Source organism: Tenrec ecaudatus, chromosome 2 (assembly GCF_050624435.1).
Source record: "Tenrec ecaudatus isolate mTenEca1 chromosome 2, mTenEca1.hap1, whole genome shotgun sequence".
In the NCBI taxonomy this organism is placed as follows: Eukaryota; Metazoa; Chordata; class Mammalia; order Afrosoricida; family Tenrecidae; genus Tenrec; species Tenrec ecaudatus.
The window spans coordinates 121,868,573-121,889,866 of NC_134531.1; the positions used below are offsets into that span (position 1 = coordinate 121,868,573).

General features: G+C 35.4%; 1 protein-coding gene across 1 annotated transcript in view; it reads right to left on the reverse strand.

The window, feature by feature from the left end:
* DTWD2 (DTW motif tRNA-uridine aminocarboxypropyltransferase 2) overlaps positions 1 to 21,294 on the reverse strand; it is a 192,238-nt gene that overhangs the window by 16,033 nt on the left and 154,911 nt on the right. The window contains exon 5 of the mRNA XM_075543088.1: positions 352 to 480. Within this exon, the coding sequence (XP_075399203.1) occupies positions 352 to 480 (129 nt within the window). The remainder of the gene's footprint in view (positions 1 to 351; positions 481 to 21,294) is intronic.

Below are 21,294 nucleotides of genomic sequence, written 5' to 3' on the forward strand. Positions count from 1 at the left end.
TGTTAATTTTTTTAAAGAAAAGTTGGATACAAAACACTAAAAAGAGAAATAGCAAAATAAGAAAAGAAAAACCTATCCAAAAACTCTACTTAATGTTGTGGTACTTAAAGGCAATTCAGCATATTACAAATACTGTTTTCACAGCTTAGTATGAATATTTAAATACTGCAATCTGGAATGCTAAAATACAGAAAAACACCAGTGGGAAAGAAGGTTATAAAAGTACAAAAATTTCTATCACAGATACATTCTACTTGTCATTTGAGGTACAAGTTTAACAAATTAAGCATTTCTAAATTTCCTAGATAAAATTTAAACTTCTAGTTTCAAAAACTATAACCAAAGACATACCTCTTGTATGGAATTCTTTTTCTCTAAGATGGAAAGAGCAACAGCTGCACACTCCAAGGTAGACAGGCAATTATTAGTTGGTTGCATTCGAATTACATATTGACTAGATATATTGGTTTTTAACTGCACCTGAAACAAAAAATGAAATAGTAGAATTTAGTTTTGTGTTAATTTTTAAAACTTAAAATCTGTGTTTCAAACACCAGTTACTTTAACTTTGCTCCCTTGGGGCTTACCTGTGGGCAGTGTCCTTGATATAGGTCACTAAGGGAAGAGGGTCTGTCCCATAGATATGAATCCTGTCCTAACTGCCTGGGGCAGGCTCCTCTGTCTACCACAATATCCTCATCATGCCCCCATTCTGTGGTACCCCCAGCTGTAACTCTACGCTGTTTTGACTTGCCACACCACACACATGGGAGATGTCCTTGACCTCCCATGCGCTTTCTAAAGTTCTGTATATAAACACACCTTTGGACACTAATATGGCCCCATGCAAATGGGCTCTGCCATCTGGATAATATACTTTTTCTTTGTCTTTCCTTTGTCCTGTTTAAGACTATAATAAATGTTTTCCTAAAAATAATTATTTTTTAGCTTCCTTCCAAAATTGTCAGTGATAATTAAATGTATCGATACCTTCTATACTTAGCATCCTTTTGTTATACTATTATTAAATTGTAGAAAAGAATAGTTACACATATATCTGACAACATATATACAGAACTCTTACATGTCAAAAATAACACGACTAACAGCTGCCTCACAAGCAAGAGTCAAGTAGACAATTCACAAAAGAAGCTATAAGAATGGCAAATGGAAGCATAAAAGTACCAATGTCCACATATATAAACAAATTAACTGTATATTAAAACCACAATGAGATAAGATTTTTGAGATAACATTTTATAATTACAGCAATTGCAAACATTGCTAAAATAAAAAAGACTGCCACCATTAGTGCCAAGAACATACGACAAAATAATCTTCCAACATTGTGTTTTAAGTAAAATATAATCACTTGGGAGAATTATTTCACAACTGTACATTTTTGATTATTTTATGCTTTACTCTTCTTCATTATTAATATAAACAGACAAGTGTGTGTGAGTGTATAGAAACACCCAGAGAAAAATCCATAATACACACAAAAGGGCTTCAAAAAGTTCAAGAAAAGATTTCATTAACCTTTCTTTCTGTTTCTCCACTAACTGCTGAAACCCCTTCATATAGATTTGTGTTTATGTAAGACTATTGTAGGGGCTGAAGGTGAGGCAGCATATGACTTCATAAGAGGGTCATAGGAGGGAGAGAGACTTACCATCATCAGCATCATCTGCCCACAGCTGATTCCTGTGAGACGGAGGTCAGATGCCTCCACTCTCCAACTTTTCTTACCAATTCTGAAAACTGTTGTCCTTCCCATTGCACTCTCTGACCTCTGAGCTGGGGTTCAATGACACTGGCCAACACATTTTGGTGCCTCAAAAGTTAGCCTTGTTTCTGGGTATATTTGATCTGCTGACTTCAAAAATGGAAAAAGTTTTCCCCTATCAGCTCTAGTTTTTTAAGATATAGATTACATGCCATAAACCACTCTTCATTCTGCTCACCATAAAAAAGTAAGGATATTTTACTGTAGTGTTCGGTAGCCTAAGATAGAAGAAGAACATAGTAGTTTTGTTGCATTAAATATTTAAGTCATGTTATCATTCACATTGGTCCTTTGATCCAAAGATATATTTGAACAGTGCAAATTTCGTGAACTTGGAATTTCCCCCTTTATTAGGAATTGAATAGTAGGCAATCCCAATGCATTATCTTAAAAAGAGGACAGAAGTGGGAGTCAACCTCTTGAAGTTGTGTTACATGTGGAGTTTTTTCAGTATATCAAACCTATGATTGATGAACCTACAGTGACAGCAAGTAGAATAAGGGTTTGGGCAGCAGGTGGGGAGAGGTGTAAAAGGGAGACGATGTAAAGGAGCCCAGGAAGGAAAAGAATGGAAATTGATTGCGGTAGCAATTGTACAATACTACTTGATGTGATTGAACTATGGAATGATATGATCTATATTAACTCCCAATTAATAGTAATTTTTTTAAGGACAGAAATAAGAGGTCACTGCCATTGAGCTGCTGCAGATTCATAGCGACCCTGTAAGACAGGGTAGAACGCCCCCCTTTGAGTTTCCGAAACTATGACGGGAGTCCCATCTTTCTCCCTCAGAGCAGCTGGTGGTTTCAAAATGTGACCTTGAAGATTGCAGCCCAGTGTGTCAACCCAGCTCACTGAGGGTCTTCCTCTGCGTGTCAGCGCTCTTCTTTACCAAGCAGCAAGTAAACAGGGCCATGCTTTCTCCAAGGCACATTTGTTTTCTTTTTGCAGTCTGTCATAGTACTGTCATATCCTTTTCCAACAGCATGATTCAGATGAACCATTAGCTATTTTGTCCATAGAATCCTTCTATCCTGTACCTAGAAGCTTGAATTTTTACTCATTTCTTTGAGTTTGAGATAACTTCTGTGTGTTCTTTTTTTACTGTCAGGGCCTTTGCATATTTGATTATAATGCTTTAATTTGTATTGTTGAATTGCCCTTTGAAGTTTTCTGTTCAGTTCTTTTATTTTTTCCATTCACTTTTGCTATTACATGTTCAAACTCAAGTTTCAGGGTTTCTTCTAACATCCAATTTGCCCTTCTTTTTCTCTCCTGTATAGTGATCACCTGCTTTCTTCAGGCTTGATGGTTTTCTTTTTACTGTGTTGTATTTTTTTAGGTTACTGCTTTTTTAATAAATCATTTTATTGGGAGTTCGTACAGCTCTTACAACAATTCATACATCAATTGTCTCACGCACAATTGTACATATGCTGTCATCATCAATTTCACAATTACTTTCGACTTGAACCCTTGGTATCAGCTCCTCTTTGTCCCTCCCTCCTCCACCCTCCCACCCTGGTGATCCCTTAACAAATGATAAATTATTATTGTTTTCATATCTTACACCAACCACTGTCTCCCTTCACCCAGCTTTCTATTGTTCATCCCCTCTGTGGAGGGGGACTTAATATGTCGATCATTCTGATCAGTTTATAAGTTTCTTCTTCCTATTTATACTTCTAGTTATTTTTATACTATAATTGATTTATGTCATTTAAGTTGTTGTGACATAGCATGTTTAATGATTTAATAATAATCTTCAGAGCTAAAACAACAATAAAAATGTGCAAAGAAAAAACAAGTCATGATTTATATTTATACAATATAATATCTATGATGAGGCTTCAAAAAGCTTGAAACCCCCTCATTTATTTTTAATGATTTATTTTTTAATTATTTACTTAACAAACATAATATATTCATTTTTTGGTATGAAATGTATTTTTTATTAAACATTTTATTAGGGGCTCATACAACTCATAATATATTCATTTGTGAAGCAACATTAAACTAATAATAACAAAAATTAAAACATTCAATTCATTCTCACATCAAATGGTATTTTTATAATTTGACAGTATGCTGTTGCTTAAGCTTTGGACTGCTAACTGCAAGGTTAGTGGTTCAAACACATCAGCTACTTCATGAAAGAAAGATCAGTGTCTGCTCTCTTAAAGGAACATATTCTTAGGAACCCTACCTGTACAATATCACTGTAAACCAGACCTAACGTGATAGCAATGAGTTTATTTTTTTGGTTTGGGCTACTTGCTATTTACACACACTCTACTTTACAATAGTCATTTCATCTACTCAACTAGCAAGAGCCACAAGACTTACTAATTGCTTGACCAGGTTCCTTCCAGGGTTCTATGAAAATTCATCTATTGTCTAAAATAGAACTGGTTGAAACAACTTCCATTCAGTAATATCCTAAAGTTTTCACCAGTAGAAGACACAGTGTGTCTCTGGAGTAAGCAAGCTTACTCTCTGGAGTAAGCAAGCTTCATTATTTTTGCTTAAATAACTACTTGTTCAGAAAAAATACAAAAATAAAAACACCAACCCAGTCACTGAATCGATTCTGATTCATCACAACACTAAAAGAAGCACTACTTTTTTTTTTCTTGTTCCAATCTCTCAATATACTTTATTCCTTTAGTTTGGTTCAGCAATGTGATATTAGTAGTAAAAGCGAATCATTGGCATGAGAAAGACACTGCTTCCCAGACATAGCTACTTACACGCAAAGTTCTGTACTTTCAATAGATACCAGGTAATACTTCAAATAATGAACAAGCATTGTCTCAATTCATTCTCACAAAGATCCTGTCCTACAAAGTAGGTACTACTATTACCTCCACCTCACATATGAGAAACCTAGGGCACACAGTGGTAGCATAACTTACTCTGGGGGCCAAGATGAGATTTAACTTTACTAAGAATATTGGGCGTATCTGAATCTGTAGAGCTTCTTTGGGAACTGAGCAGTGTACTGCAGTCTTGGGAGGGAGGTGCAGTCAATTATAACACCCCATGGCCCAACACCTACCTGCTATGCTCTCGTGCTATCTAAATTCCAGGTCTAAGCTCCTCTATTCCAAGCTCTAACACCCACTACTCCACTATTTTAAGTCTAAGTATAAACCTAAGAGAAACTCTTGCATATCTGTATCAGGATACATGTATAAGAATATTCATGGTAGTACTTATCATAATAGCCCCTAGCAGTAACCCAAATATTCATCAAATATAGAATTTTAAAAATGTGACACATTCACATAGTAAAAAATGAATAAATTATAACTATATACAAAAGGAATGAATATTGAAAGCACAATACTGAACAGAAATTAAGATGCAATGCACATAACATTCTTCATCTTATATAAAGTTCAAAATCAGGTGAAATTAAATAGTTATTTAGGAGTATATATAAATAATAGCTCTAATAAAGACCAAGAGATAATTACTGCATCAGCTGCATGTGGTCACCTCTAAGGGCAAGAATGGGAGTAGCAGAGGGAGCAGGGGATTTCCTTGGGAGAGCCAGAAATGTTCTATTTTAGACGTGGGTCACGATTACATGAGTGGTAACTTTTTAAATATTCTTAAATCCTACACACATACTCTTTGTGTATGTCTACATAAAACATGTTAATAGAAATCCCCGTGACATTTATGAGCTCAATAATATGCCATCCCTATCATTAGAAGTCTTTCCTACTACTGAACATGAAAAACTTTAGATTGGTAAACAGGATAGAAGTCAGTAATCAGTGGAGTGACCTTACATAGGTTACATATTTTTGGAGTCCTTTAGGTTCGAAGAGTCTCGAATTCTCTCATTAACTCCTGCCAAGTGAATACTGGTAGAGCCCCAATTACACACCATGTGTGTCCTGCCTGATCTTTCTATTCTCCTTTATAGCAAAGGAGAAAAAGGCACACTTATCACATCAAATAGATCTATATGTCGATATAATATTTCACTGTCTTTTAAAGAGCAATAATCAGCCTAACTGTAATTCTAAATTATCTTCATGTCTGCCAGTCTTAAGAATGCTCAGTTGAATAGAGTACCCAATATAGCAAAGTGATTAATACATTTTAAAAACTCAAATATACAATAAATATTTTGTGTAAGACTTGAAACTGTGTTAGAGTGAGCTAAATATGCATAATTTGAAGCTTATGGGCTTTAATTTTATTAAGATTATTAGACACTCAACGATTAACATATTGTCATTAGAGAAAACCTATAGTGATTCTAACAAGTATCCTACTGGGCAACTTAGGAGAAGTAATGAAATCCAGAGCATGAATTGGTATTATCTAAATGAACTCATATCAACAGAATTTGACAGCACAAGTCCTGCCTAACATCCATTAATGACACGAAATAGAGCCTTTAGGTGAATGGCATGATTCTGTCAGCTCTGTGGTATCAGAATGTGAATACATGTCAGATACTGAATTTGACAAATGAATTAATTTTTAATGACACATATAAAGCTGAGTAATTACCAAATTAAAGAAAAAAGACACTAACTATAAGGAAGAGTGAAAAGAGTACAGGGGAAGGAATGGCAACATAGAAGTCCTATTCAACTACAAGCATTTCTTTTCTATTCAGTAGGAAACAATTCTGACTTCAAAATAAAACTGAATTTTCCCAATGCTCTTCTCAAGTGACTTGGAGGAAAATCCCTTTAGATGGCTAATACAAACAGTAACAAATTCATTACATATTTTGCAGAGTATTAATTACAATAAAAATATTACCACGATTATAAACATACAACTAATAAATTATGGTTATTTATGTTATTTTCCAATATCTGCTAAATGAAAACTCCCCCTGTAGTTTAAGTCACTATTAACTTATTAAGATTCGTATCACTTCCTGTGTACATTTAATTTTTGGCAATATCTAGAAACTAATTCCATATATATTAATTAGTTCTCTTTCTATTAGGAAAGGTCAATATTCCAAGTGAGGGATATTTACATAACATTTAAAAAATAATTACTAGCATGGCTATTATTTATAACTCACTATGGAGGACCCAAGTCACTATCACCGCTCTCCTGGATTTCTGCAATTATGTAACTGGACGTCTTCCTTTACATTACTTTGGTGTTTTTTCTGGGGAGGGGGCTTTCAGAACATTTGAATCTATATTTATTGTATCAAACTCATTGCTAGTCAAGTCTATTACAACTCATAGTGACTCTACTGGACAGACTGGAACTTCCTCTGTAGGTTTCTTTTGAAGTTGTTAAGAGTTATGTAAATTAACTATTAATTTTCATAGAGAAAATTTAAATTTGGAAATAAATATTGCCATAATTTACCTATTGGGAGGTTTTATTAAATTTACAAAGCAGGAAATTTCCATCTATGTAAATCTTACAAGAAGAACTTGAAATTTTGCACCTTTTTCACATTAATTTAAAAAAAACATCTCTATTTAGAGTAAAATATCTACAAAAATAAATCACTTAAGACTATACAGCAACTATAAACTGTGTTTAATTGTAAAATATGTAGTTGTTAACTAATCATTTCCTGGAAATATTAAAAGATTTCTTTTCCTTTATTCCATATCATTTTAAGGTTATTTTTATAATGCAAATTCCAAAAAAACACATCTAAACCTTTTTAGCAATTTTATTTTGGATATATGAAAGACTTAACAAAGCAAAATCATCATATTGAAACTGACATCAAGAATATAATTATCTTTTCCAAACATTAGAGTTAAATTCAAAGTGACAATTTTAGAGCACTCATTTGGAAAATGCCATATATTTCTTTTACTTGGACAGTAATATAAGGTGTCACAAAATCTTCCTACAACCATTTATCTAATCATATGCATATACCAAACCAAACTCACTGACAGTGAGCCATTTCCAACCGAAAGCCACCGTGTAGGATAGTAACTCTTTACAGGAGTAGTAAGCCTAGTCTCTCTCCCACAAAGTAGCTGGTAGTTTTGAACTGCTGACCTTGCGGACTACTATGCCACGAAGGTTCCTCATGCAAATACAAAGAAGCTTCACAAAGTTCGTAGAATTATTTTTTTAACTTTTTAATTGTGAATTGGGTGACTAGTTACAGAAAAAGGCGTTAGTTCTACATTCAACAATTCACCCAAATTTTGCTTCCTCTCACTGCAATCTCCAAGTCCCTTCACTTATCCCACTTCTTCCCTGTTTCCTGTTTGCATTCCTCCATTTTAATCCTTCTGAACTTTCCACTTGTATAAATGCTGCCCTTTTGACTTTAAATGGTTGCCTCTAGTAAGGTGTGTATACATCACTAGTGTTCGTGTACCACTTATAGAATTGTCTATTGTTGGCTGAAATTGTGCCATGAAGAGTGAGTTTAGGTCCAGACATGTATGATGGTTGAGAGCCATGATCCTGGAGGTTCCTCTGGTCGCCATCTAATCAGTAAACATGATAAATGCCCAGAATCTCTTAACTCCATTTTTCACAAAACCACGGAATGTTCTTGTGTATACCCATACACTGTATTTTATGTTAAATATGAAGATACCAAAAGCTTCCAAATGTCAATATAAGTTATTTACTATATATGATTGTTATCATGGCAGACCAGTATTTCACAATCATTCTATGATGTTCATGTTTTTAAGCTATTTCAAATTCTAAAGCCAGATTTTAAAAAATTTATATTATAACCACATAAATCATTTTAATAGCAACAGTATTTTTATTTTTGTTCTTAAAATTAAAATACTTATCATATTTTTGCCCAAATGTTTGATAATATGCTTACATTTACTGTCCTAAAATAGCTTTTCAAAAAGGTTCAAGTGTCTAAGAAACCAAAGATATTTCCTGCACAAGTTAGAAACTTGCTTAGAGTGAAGGGCATCAGAATTGTTTAATAACATTGCATGTGAGTGGAGATTTAAGTATGAGTACCAATGAAAGATAAAGATGTCTATCTGAAAGTATAAATGAGCAGAATCTTGGGTTTTGTCATGGAAATATATATATTCTTACTCTGATGAGACAGTTTAATAAAATATAGAATTCAAGGGTACTTACCCTTGTTAGTTAGATATTTAGAAAGTTTGCATTTTTGTACTTACTTTCTTTAAATATCATTGTATTTGTATAAATATGCCAAACTATTACTATTTAATCATTAGATATTAATAATTACTATTATTTTGTCAACTTTAAAAATACATGCTAGCGATAAAATGCCTAAAAGTTTTAGAAATGCAAAATATGAAAAGTGCCCTACAACATCATCACCCAAAGATAATGATTATTACCTATATGGTAATTACCAGCCATCTCTGGGGGGAAAATCGCAGTTTTCTCTCTGAAAGATACAAAGCCTCAGAAACCCTATAATGTACTCAATAGCACTGTGTGGCACAGTGGGACGAGTTGAGCTGCAAAATGCAAAGTCAGCATTTCAAATCTACCAAATGTTCCTCAGATGAACGATGAGGCTTTATGCCCGTGTAGCACTTTGCCATCTCAGCAATCCAATAGGGTGGCTTCAAGCTGTGCTCCTGGATCACTACAAGTTGGAATGTTTGGTTGATTTGGTTTATGTCTGATAAGGAAAGTGCTCCTAGAACTTAACAACAAAAAGATAATGGCCTAAATATGAGCAAAAGACTTGAACAGACATACATACCAAAAGATGTACAAACAGCTGACAAGCACTCAGAGAAAATAAAAATGGTTAATGCCATTGTTGTTACAGTTAGGTACTCTTGATTCAATTCCAACTTATGTACAACAGAACAAACTACTGCCCAGTCCTACACCATCCTCACAGTTATTCTGTTTTAACACATAATTTCAGCGAAAGTGTCAATTCACCTCCTTGAGAGTTTTCATCTTTCTCAATGATCCTTCACATTATCAAGCATGATGTCATTTTTCAGAGATTGGTCTTCCTGATAATGTGCCCAAAGGCTATGATGCACAGTTTCACTATCCTTGTTTCTAAGGAACATTCAGCTATAACGTACCCAGTCAGATTTGTTCTTTCTTTTGGCAGTCTGCATACTTTTGATAGTCATTCCAATTAAAACCAAACCCAGTGGCTACACGTCTATTCAGATGCAAAGGGAGCCTATAGGACAAAAAGTTATGATGCCTGTTTGGGAAATTCCAAAAGGATAGATTTTCTCAAAAGATAAAATCATCATGGGCAGAGGGACTGCTTATAAAATGCTTTAAGAAAACTGAAAGTTGCATTGGTAAGAAAAAGGTCAGGAAAGTTGCACACATATTTTTCATTATGACAGTTCACCTACTACTTCCTCAAGTTTATGAAGGGGCTGTCCTATGAGAATTTTGTTGGGAAGCCTTAACCTATGTAGCCCTACAGCCATGATCTGTCCCCTTCGGATTTCTTTTGCTCCCTAACTTAAAGAATATTGAAAAGAAACATGATTTCAGACCCTCAAAGATGTCAAACTTGCTCTTTTCACGTGGCCTAACTATGTGGATGTGTGAGAAGGATGGAAACAGTGACTCCAGAAGTGAATGGAGCCAGAGGTTCCCAAGTTTATTTTGACCACAACCACCCTGGTAACTTATAGCTTTGGTACTATAACTCAAATCCCAGGATTGGGTATAGGTATCTGCTTTTGCAGCCCTTCTGGACCATTCCAGTACCCTCCATGGGGCAGTATTGCCCCTTTCGAAAACAAGGTATAAATGTAGATCGAGGATATATCAGGAAACAGTAGCTTCATAATTTGTTTATCAAACTTTTGAATGAGTATAGCCAAAAAACACTGGTAAAAATAGAACAAACAAGCAAACAAACAAAAAACAAGGCTCCAAGGACTGACAGAAAATCAATTCAAATGTTTCCAAAAACTTGAAGTAAGGCTGTTAGCACTCACTTAGCTGTGCTTTAAAAGACAGCTACCTGAACAACCAACTGAATGATATATTTGGGCTCATTTCAAAGAAAGGTGACATAAAATGAAATGTGCACATTAATGAACAAGACCATTCATATCACATATAAGTGAACTTTTGCTAAAGATAGTGAGGTTGCAGCATTACAGGGACAGGGAATTCAGAAGTCCAGGCCAGATTCAGAGGAAGACTTGGAACAAGTGATCATGTTGTTATGTCAGATGGATTGGGGCTGAATGCAGACAATACCAGTGTTGGCTTCAAACAAAGAAAACGGGAGAAACTCCCAATCTATAGAGGGTGAAAGACAAAAACACTGACCGGGAGCCCGCGTGGGAGGCATTATTATATTCTGGGGCTTGCAGAGCAGGAGGAACAGCATTGCTTTTTCCAGCGAGCAGCTTTCCATGGAGGGAGGTCCTTCTGGAGTTCCCTTTTATTTGGACAGAGAGGTGAGCTACTTAAAATCAGATGAGGGGGCCGGGGCAAGAAGCATTCCTAATGCATCTGGCTATGCTCTTGTGTCTTAACTATCTGTGAGAAAAGGGTATCATTCAGGTAGGCAGAAAGACTCAAAGGGATTACCTGCTTAGGGACAGCAGCTATTTTTGGAGTATTAACCAAAAAGATGTTTACTTGCATTTTATTGATTATGCAAAGGTATTTTAATTGTTACATGGGTCATGACAATTATGAATGCAATTGTGAATAATGGGATTTCTCTAACAGCTGTGCTCCCATGGCACCCATACATAGAACATGAGGTAGCTGCTCAAGCTCAACAAGGAGCGGCAGCATAGTTTATAATCAGAAGATATGTCAGGTTTTATCTCCTGCCATACTTACTTAATTTGTATGTTGGACAAGTAATCTGAGAAGTTGGAGTATGTAAAGAAGAACACTGTATCAAGATTGGAAAAAGGTTCATAGCAGCCTATAACATATAGATGATACGGCTCAGCTTGCTATAGCTGAAAAGAACTTGAAGCACTTATGGGCAAAGATCAAAGACTACAACTTTTAGTAAGTATGACATTCAAGATAAAGAAAACAATAATGCTCACAACTGGGCCAATAGTAGAATTATGATAAACAAAGAAAACTCTGACATTGTCCAGTACCTCATTTTACTTGGGTCCACAAAAAGGCAAATGAGGTGATGCAGTGGGAAAGCCTGCTCCAAAGGAGCTCCTCAAATTCTATAGGAGCGAAAAAGGATGAAGAGACACATGACCCAAATAGTGTTCGTTTCCGTTTTCTCATGCATTAGAAAGTTAAACTGTGAATAAGAAAGCCAAATATTTGATACACTTGAATTACAGTGTTTGCAATGAATACTGACTATAATAGAGGTTGCCAGAAGGAACAAAATTGGATGAGAAGAAATATAGCCAGAATGCTCCTTAGAAGCATAGATGGTAAGACTTTACCGCATGTACTTTGCCAAGAGAAATCAGTCTTTGGAGAAGGACATCATGCCTGATAAAGTTGAGATAACAATAAAAAGACTGTAATAAGATGGATTGAAGTAGCCTGCAACAATAGGCTCGAACACAGGAACGATTATGGGGATAGTACAGGATAGGGCAGTGTTTTTGTTCTGTTGTACATAGGCTTGCTATGAGTCAAAACAAACTCCATAGTACTAACAGTATTTACATTTTATATATCTAGAAAATACATTGACTTTACTTTTAAACAGGAGCCCTGGTGGCATAACGGGCCATGAATTAAATACCTAACTTCAAGTTCAAACCTACCAGTTCTCTCTGAGAGAAAGATGACGTCATCTGCTCCCATAAGATATAAAGTCTTAGACACCCAGATGGACAATTCTTCGCTGTTCTACAGGGTCCTAATGAATCAAAATTGACTCAATGGTTATGGTTCAGTTTGGGTTGAGAGTTTTATTTTGAAACAGAATAAAATTTATCTAGTTTCATAATGCTATTATAACAGAAAATAGCATTAGTGGGGTAGTTTTAAAGAAATAATTTATTTGCTTGCAGTTCTGAAAATCCAAATCAGAGTCTCAGCTTTATAAATTCTTTCTGTGGACCTCTACCTTACTTCTTAGGGACTGCTGCTAACTGTTGGTATTCTGCTGCTTATAGCGTCATCTGCCTGTACCTTCACTAGCTGTTTTACGTGCGTGCATGCACTTTCCTTTTTTATGAGACACCACTCAGTAGTGATCAGGTTTTGGGTGAATTCTACTTCAGTCTCATTGACCCGACAAAAAACTGTAGTGTCCAAATGGGGCCATATTTACATGGGTTAAGATTTCAACATAGATTTTGGAGGAAACAATTCAATCCCTAACACAATTCTAAGAATATAAACTAAGTAATCAATAAAAGGCAAATTTTTATTTCATGTCTTTTGTGCCCTAATTATTTAATTATTTTCTTTAACTGTGAAGTGAAATGAACAGATCAAATGGTCATAGTCTGTCTATAAACAAAGACATTGACAACAGAAATTCAAAGGATTAAATAGAAACCTTGGGAAGCAGCGAGCTTAAGTTGATGGAGGAAGAACAATTCGGAAAAGGAGATGAAAATGATTGCATTACTCAAAGAATGTAATCAATGTCACGGCATTGTGCATGTAGAAACTATTGAACTGGTATATAGTAAACTATTAGAGCAGAACTATTCTGAGGTGCTAAATGCCAAAGTCTGTAAAGTGAAAAACATATACGTATTTATAATAACTCTACCAATAGTGAGCTGTCATTAGTAATTTCTAGGTGCAATGAAATAGGTTCATAGGGCTTCTTTGCTCTGATTACATTTAGCTAGATTTTCTTTTTCTGTTATATTCAGGCAGTTTTCCAAACTATAAAAAATTCTTCTTTAAAAAATTTATTTTCATTATTACGATGGCAAAGTATTAGAAGGTCAAGTATTTTTAGCCATCTGCTCCCACTATGCGACCCACATCATTTCATAAACAGAGGCAGTTTCACCCACCATCCCCTGTAATGGAGGCACATAATCACACCAGCTGCCTAACCGTGCCAAGCAAGTCTGCTATGCAAACAGCTCTTCTGTCTCTGAAGCTAATTGTGTCCACTGGGCCAATTTAATGCTGTGCTTCTCTAGCATTGCCTTTGCCAACAGTGACAGCTGTTGCAAGTCTACAGTGCATACATTGCCACTCACAATCGACTTTCAATTATGGCTATGGAAAACAAATCTAAATAATACACTCCTCTGAAAGAATGCAAGTGATTAGAACCGTAAACACGATCAGTATCATGGCTCACTAGAAGTTACTTTAGAGAGTTTTGAACCAGTTCATTCAGTAAGTTTAACCTCTGCTGAGAATTTGCATTACTACTATATACAGAATCAAAATTTAGATTTTAATAAGATCCTCAATTTTAGAAAATCTTACATATACATACACATTGGGGTACATTATTGAAGTGCTAAATTCTGCAAAGTGAAAAAACATCCACATATTTATATAATAGTTCTACCATTAGTAACTTCTAGGTGCAATGAAATAGGTTCATAGGTCTTCTTTGTTCCCATTAAATTTGAATAAATATTCATTCAGTTAGCTGGAATGGAAATGAATGAAATATATAAACACAAAGTCATTTTTCATTACCAGATTCTTTGAAATATGACAGCATCCCAATAATATACATTGGATCAAGCCAATAGTAAGTAATAAAGTAAATAAGTGGATTGGAAAGTGCATTGTAAACCTTTAACATCACAGATGGATTGACCAGTACAGTCAAGAAATTATTAGTGACTGGGAGACCAAACTGCCTTTTGCGTAAACTTCTCTTAATCACGAGCATATAAAAAATAATTACAAACAATCATTCAAGAAAGATAATCAAATAGTATACCTCAGCACTACCTAATAAAAATATATTGTAAGCTCCATATATAACGTTAATTTTTCTAAAGCCACATTTTAAATGCAAGAAAAAACACGGAAAATTTAACAATATTGTATTTAGTCTAATACACGCAAAAATCACTTTAACATTCAATCTGTATAAAAATCAATATTTACATTCTTTGTTCAAACTGTATTTGTAATTCAGTTTGTATTTTATATATGCTGAGCATTTTTATTCAAATGTTAAATTTTAGTCAAAAAACTTCCGTATTTAGATTACAAGCAATGGAGTTGAAAAACATAATTCATCAAGCAAGGTTTCCCAAACACTTCAAATTTTTCCTGTAACACAATTATGTAGTTAAAAATTACCTTCCTTTAATATTCACATATATTGAGAAAATTAGTTCTTTTTTGAAATAACTTTGGCTTAGAAGCAAAACTCTATCAGAATTCTAAAAGTAGGTCGATCCATATTAAGGACATTCTCTATTTCCTTCTTTTTAAAAATCATTTTATTGGGAGCTCTTACACTTCTTATCCTAATCCATACATAGATCCATTGTGTCTAGCACATTTGTACATTTGTTGCCATCATCAGATCATTTCTCCCCTCTCCCCCACTCATGAACCCTTGATAATTTTATTTATTTTCATTATAAATGCATCTCTTGGTGTCTTTTTTCATTACTTGACATTAATGTCAAATAAAAGTATTATTGCCTAAAGTGAAAAAATTTTTAAATATATTCTTCAAAATTTTCTTGTAATTGTCCTTCCATTGGTACTTCAAAATCAGAAAATTAATATGTAATGTGATACTCCTAAACAAACTTAAATCACAATGCTACTTTTTTGTTTTGATCACTGAAGAATTGGCAAGCGATCTTTTTGTTCATGAACATTTTGATAGCACAGAAGTACTTTGCAAACTTCTCCTATGCAGCCAATGAACATTGGCAAGTAATACACAAACAAGATAATTAAAATCACTGCATTTTCTTTCAAAAGTTGCTTACGCTGCAGTGACTCAGTGTTTTTATATGGATGTATATATATACAATAAATTCTTAAAACTTTATGGATAATGCTTATTACAGATATTAGTTCACAAAACTGAGCCAAATATTCTCAATGCCTAATACAATGTAATAAAGCAGTATGAGAAATATCATGCTTTACTGGCAAATTCCAATCCATCTGAATTTGCAGCCTACAAAGACACTAGCACAGGGGAAAGGTAAATAGCATCATCTGATACTAAGGGGAAAAAAATCACCATTAACCTAGAATTGCATCGATATAACCAGCTGTAAGGACCATGCAAATGTGCTTTGCAGATTTCTTGTTTTCACGGAGTGTAGCTACCTGGTAACTCCAGTTATCAGTTCACTGCTCAGTTTAAATCAAGGCCACAGTTCCAATGGGAAACTTCCAACCAACAACAGGGCACAATAGTGCCAGACCAGGACCATCCCTGTGAGATATGGAGAACTCTTCACATGGACACCTTTGATTTAAAGGTACTACGGGCCTGGGTGGACCAAGAAAATAGTTACATTCAGAACTGCAATCAAATAGTCCTCCTACTCATTCATCCCTAATTTCCCTTATACAAGGTGTCAACTCTACACTGGTCTGAATAGTATCCCATTTCTTTTTGCTCATTAATTTTAACCTCCATAGGCATTTCTTACAATGAGTCTCTTCTACAACTAATTTCATTTGCATATCTACTTCTCAGATGAAACTAACAAATCAATTTAAATATCATTTAAAAATTGGAATAAAGAGAAAGCTCATGAGGAAAGTGAAATGGAGGGGGGGGGCTGTGTCTAATCTGATGGTTTGCAACTTGACCTACAATGGAAATCTGGAGGAATTGAAAGAGAGCATCTTGCTCAATAAATCTCTGGCTACTAGAATGGACCAGGTCAGCAGAACACCACGGCACTGGGCATGCTCCATGGGACATACAGAAATAGTTCAATTCTTGCTCTAACTTGGAGTGTCAGTGAATGATAAAGATGATGTCGGTTGGTCTCCTGTTCATATTTCTGCTTCTGTTAGCCAGGATGAGATTGTCAAGGGCCATCTGCACTCCCTTGCATTACGCAGCTTCCAAAAACAGGCATGAGATTGCTGTCATGCAAATATGGTGAAGGAAGCTGATGGTGCCTGGCTATCAAAAGATATAACGTCTGGGTTCTTAAAAGTTTGAAGATAAACAAGTGGACATCTAGCTGAGAAGCAACAAAGTCCACATGGAAGAACCACACCAGCCTGTGTGATCATGAAGTGTAGAAGGGATGAGGTATCAGAGGCATCAAAGACCCAAAACAAAAAAAATCATATCATTGTAAATGAGGGGGAGTGTGGAGTGGAGACCCAAAGCCCATCTGTAGACAATTGGACATCCCTTTACAGAAGTGTCATATGGAAGAGATGAGCCAGTCAGGGTGCAATATAGCACCACTGAAACATACAACTTTCCTCTAGTCTTTTAATGCTTCCTCCCTCTGACTATCATGATCCCAATTCTAACTTAAAAAATCATATCATTGTATGCCCACCTTCCCGATAAGACCGCTGAACCCAAATGTGTGCATAAACAAATGTGGTGAAGAAAGCTAATGGTGCCCGGCTATCAAAAGAGATAGTGTCTGGGGTCTTACAGGCTTGCAGGTAAACAAGCGGCCATCTAGCTCAGAAACAACAAAGCCCACATGAAAGAAGCACACCAGCCTGTGTGACCAGGAAGTGTCGAAGGGATCAGGTATCACACATCAAAGAACAAAAAATCAAATCATTGTGAATGAGGGGGAGTGCAGATTGGGGACCCAAAGCCCATCCACTTACAGAAGGGTTGTTGGGGAGAAGATGAGCCAGTCAGGGTGCAGTGTAGCAACAATGAAACATACACAGTGGCTGCAATAGGATAACACAGGACTATGTAGTATTTCATTCTGTTGTACACAGGGTCTCTATGCATCAGAAATGACTTTACGGCACTTAAAAAAAAAGCAACAAATTTTAACAGCTTCAACTTTCTCCCACAAAGTAGCTGGTTGGCTTAAATCTTGCAATTAGCAGTCCAACACTTAGCCTCCTACAACAAAAGGGTGGTTTAACATCATCTAGACCCTGGTTTAATTCTACCAATCTAGAAGCAACTTACAAATGTATACCTTAGGCTCAATCACACTTTTGAACTGCAAACTGAAATATTCTGAACTCTCAATTATATTTTACCGGGAAAAGCTAAGAAGTCATAGATGGAAGCATAACAAATACAAGATTCTACAATACAGGGCTGTCTTAAGGAAAAAGAATAGCCACATGAAAAGAGCATGACTCCTTACTATGGTTTTATTTGAAATACATGCTGACTAAGGGAGGGGGTGTTAAAGTGGCTCTGAATGGACCCAAACTGTGAGCCTGTCCCAAGGGACACAACACATCACTGATGCATGTTCCAATTCATAACAGTAAGAACTAAGAAACTGAAATTTTAAGGCAGAATTCAAGTCACATGAGTCATCTAAATTACACACTTCCAATGATTAAAATAAAAAGGAGGCTCACTGTTACCATGAAGGCTCAGGACTTATCAAGGACATCAATTATCAAGCTCAGGGTATCAGAAAATTTAAGTCCTGTTTTAAGTATGGTAAGGGCTTAATATCTTGTGTGCCTTAAGACTAGCAAGCAAACAAACACATTCTATCACAGGACTAGAAATGAAATCATTCGTCACTCTAAAACCGACTAGGGTCTCATGGAAGGTAAAACCAGCCGTGGAATTTGGAGTCAAAGAGCTTCATTCATATTCCGGTTTTTCCATTTCCAAGCATCAAGAATCCCCACACTTTCAAGTTTTCACATGTAGTTTAAAGAACAAAATTATATAGAATATTTTAATTATCTTTTAATATTTAACAATACCCCATAAAGATAATTATTGTTATTAATACATAAAATAAACAATTGTTATTAAATATAAATATAATGAATAAATAATTTAAAATATTGGAACTAAAATATGGAACAGCAACTGAAAGGATTTAAAGATTTGTCAGGTTATTAACAAAGTATGGCCCAATAAGTCTCTAAGAATTACAAATAAATGGGTCAACAAGAAAAAAAAACTATTACATATCAACACTAAAGGTAGGGAAAGAAATAGAAAAATTCTACCAACTTCTTCAGTATGAAACTGATCAAACATACAATGGAGATGGTGATTGGAATGCAGAATATGGAACTATGAGGAAGGTACAATAGTTGAAGAATATGTCCATGGTGATAGAAACAAAACTAGAAATCACATAAAAGAATTTTTTAAGACTAATGTCTTTCGCATTGCAAATACCTTTTTTCAACAAAATAAGCAGTGATTATTCTGGTGAACATAGCCTGATAGAATACACAGAAATTAAATTGATTATATTCCCATATGGGATGGGAAAGCTTGACATCATCAGCCAAAACAAGGCCAGAAGCCAACTGTGTAACAAACCATAAATTGCTCATATGTAATTTCAGGTTGAAGTTGAAAAAAATTAAAATACATTTCAGAAAGCCAAAATATAACCTTGAGCTTATTACTCCACCTTAATTCAGAGACCATCACAAGAACAGATTTAATACTTTGAACACTGATGATTGAAGACTAAAGTTGTGTGATGACATCAAGAACAGCGTGCGTGTTGTTTGTGCTAGGTGCCATCAAGCAGGTTCCAACGCATAGTGCTCTAGTACACAAAGACTGACACACTGCTGTGCCCTCCTCACAGTTGTTATGTTTGAGTCCATTGTTGCAGCCACTGTCAATCCATTTTGTCAAGGGTCTTCCTCTTTTTTACTGCCCTTCTACTTTATCAAGTATGATTCCATTTTCCAGGGAAAATGGTCTCTCCTGATAAGATGTCTAAATTACATGAGACTAAGTCCTGCCACCCTCATCTCTAAGAAGCATTCTCACTGTGCTTCTCTTCCATGGCAGATTTGTTTGTTCTTTTGGGAGTCTATGGTACTTTCAGTATTCTTCACCAACATCACAGTTCAAATTCATTGATTTTTCTTCTCTCTTCTTATTCCATGTCCAACTTTCACCTGCATGCATGCATATGAGGCAACTGAAAATACCATGGCTTGGCCACCTACAACTTAGTCCTCAAAGTAACATCCTTTCTTTTTAACACTTTAAAAGAGGTCTTTTCAAGAAAGTATATAGTGCAAAGAAAACAGTATCTAAAAGGACAATGGGGCATGGGGGGTGGGGTGCGGAGGCGGGAAGCAAGGGGAAGACGTCATAAATAATAAAGTAGGGAAGTAGTACCTGACAACAAAGATGTGGAAACAATCAGAGAAACCCAGAACAAGAAAATAACCAGCAGTAGAAACCGCTATCAGTCAGCACTGTCTGTAGACTAGAGTCCTTTGCGATTGCTGTAGACTCATGATACTGCTATCTTAGACAGACACCAGGGAAAGCGCTTTAAAATTAGAACCACAATTGAATAGTATCAGCTAGAGCTCAGTCTAAACAACATTCCTGATAGTTGCTATATTTTTGTACAACAAAGAGCTGAAAGTTCAAAGAAGCGATACTTTCACATGATTATCATGCATGCTTTTATGCACTGTTAAAAGACAAGAAAATTTGTACATAATTATCATATGCCATATAATTTAACAACATAATTATGACATCTGGAGAAGCCATATATTTGTCCCATAAAATATTTTGCAGCTATTATTTTAAGTAGGAAAAGATAATTTTACAAATTCAACAGGGCAGTATCCCTTCAAACCACATAGGAGTTCAGGAGAAAAACAGCCTTCAAAGGACAGTGTTGCTTTGTCAAAATAATCAAGAGAATACTCAAATTTTGGGCCTAGCATTTGAAATGATAAAATTCATCATCACAGAAACAATTCCTTAAAGATTTATTTCATTGACCTCATCCCGTACTTCTGGAAAAATTCAGAAATACCTACCAGACTGGAATATACTGTATGGTACTGGAGAAAGGCAAAATGTGGATGAAGCCTTAATGTTGGAGATTATTCATATGTTTAACAGACCTGTGAAGGGTTGTGATTACCTGGAGCAGGGCTCCAATTTATGTCAGCACTATGTGGGTCGGTCTCCCCTGCCCCTAGGGTTTTACATGTGTAACATGTACCCATTATATATGATTTTTAAAAGAAGGAGAAGCTAATTGCTTTTTAAAACTAGAAAGTAAAAATTAGAACCAGGAGTGTCCAACATAGTTGCAAAGTCATGTGTTTTCTTTCTCTCTAAAGGAAGGGAAAACAGTTGCATTATCTGCTTAATGGCCCACCAGGAACTCAGAGGATATTACTTTCTAATAAGGTATAGATAGTAGGAGATAAAGCCATCACAACAAATATATTTGTTGATAGTTATTACGTTTGAAATGAATGAATGAATGAATGAGGTCTTATGCAGATTTATGCAATGCAATTCATTGATTTCCTGCCTTCCATGAGCATTGAATGTGGATCCAAGCAAAATGAAATCCTTGTTAACTTCAATCTTTTCTTCATTTATCATGATGTTACCTATTGGTCTAGTTGAGGGGATTTGAGTTTTGTTTACATTGAGTGGTAATCCACACTGAAGGCTGCAATCCTTGACATTCATCAAAAAGTGCTTCAAATCATCC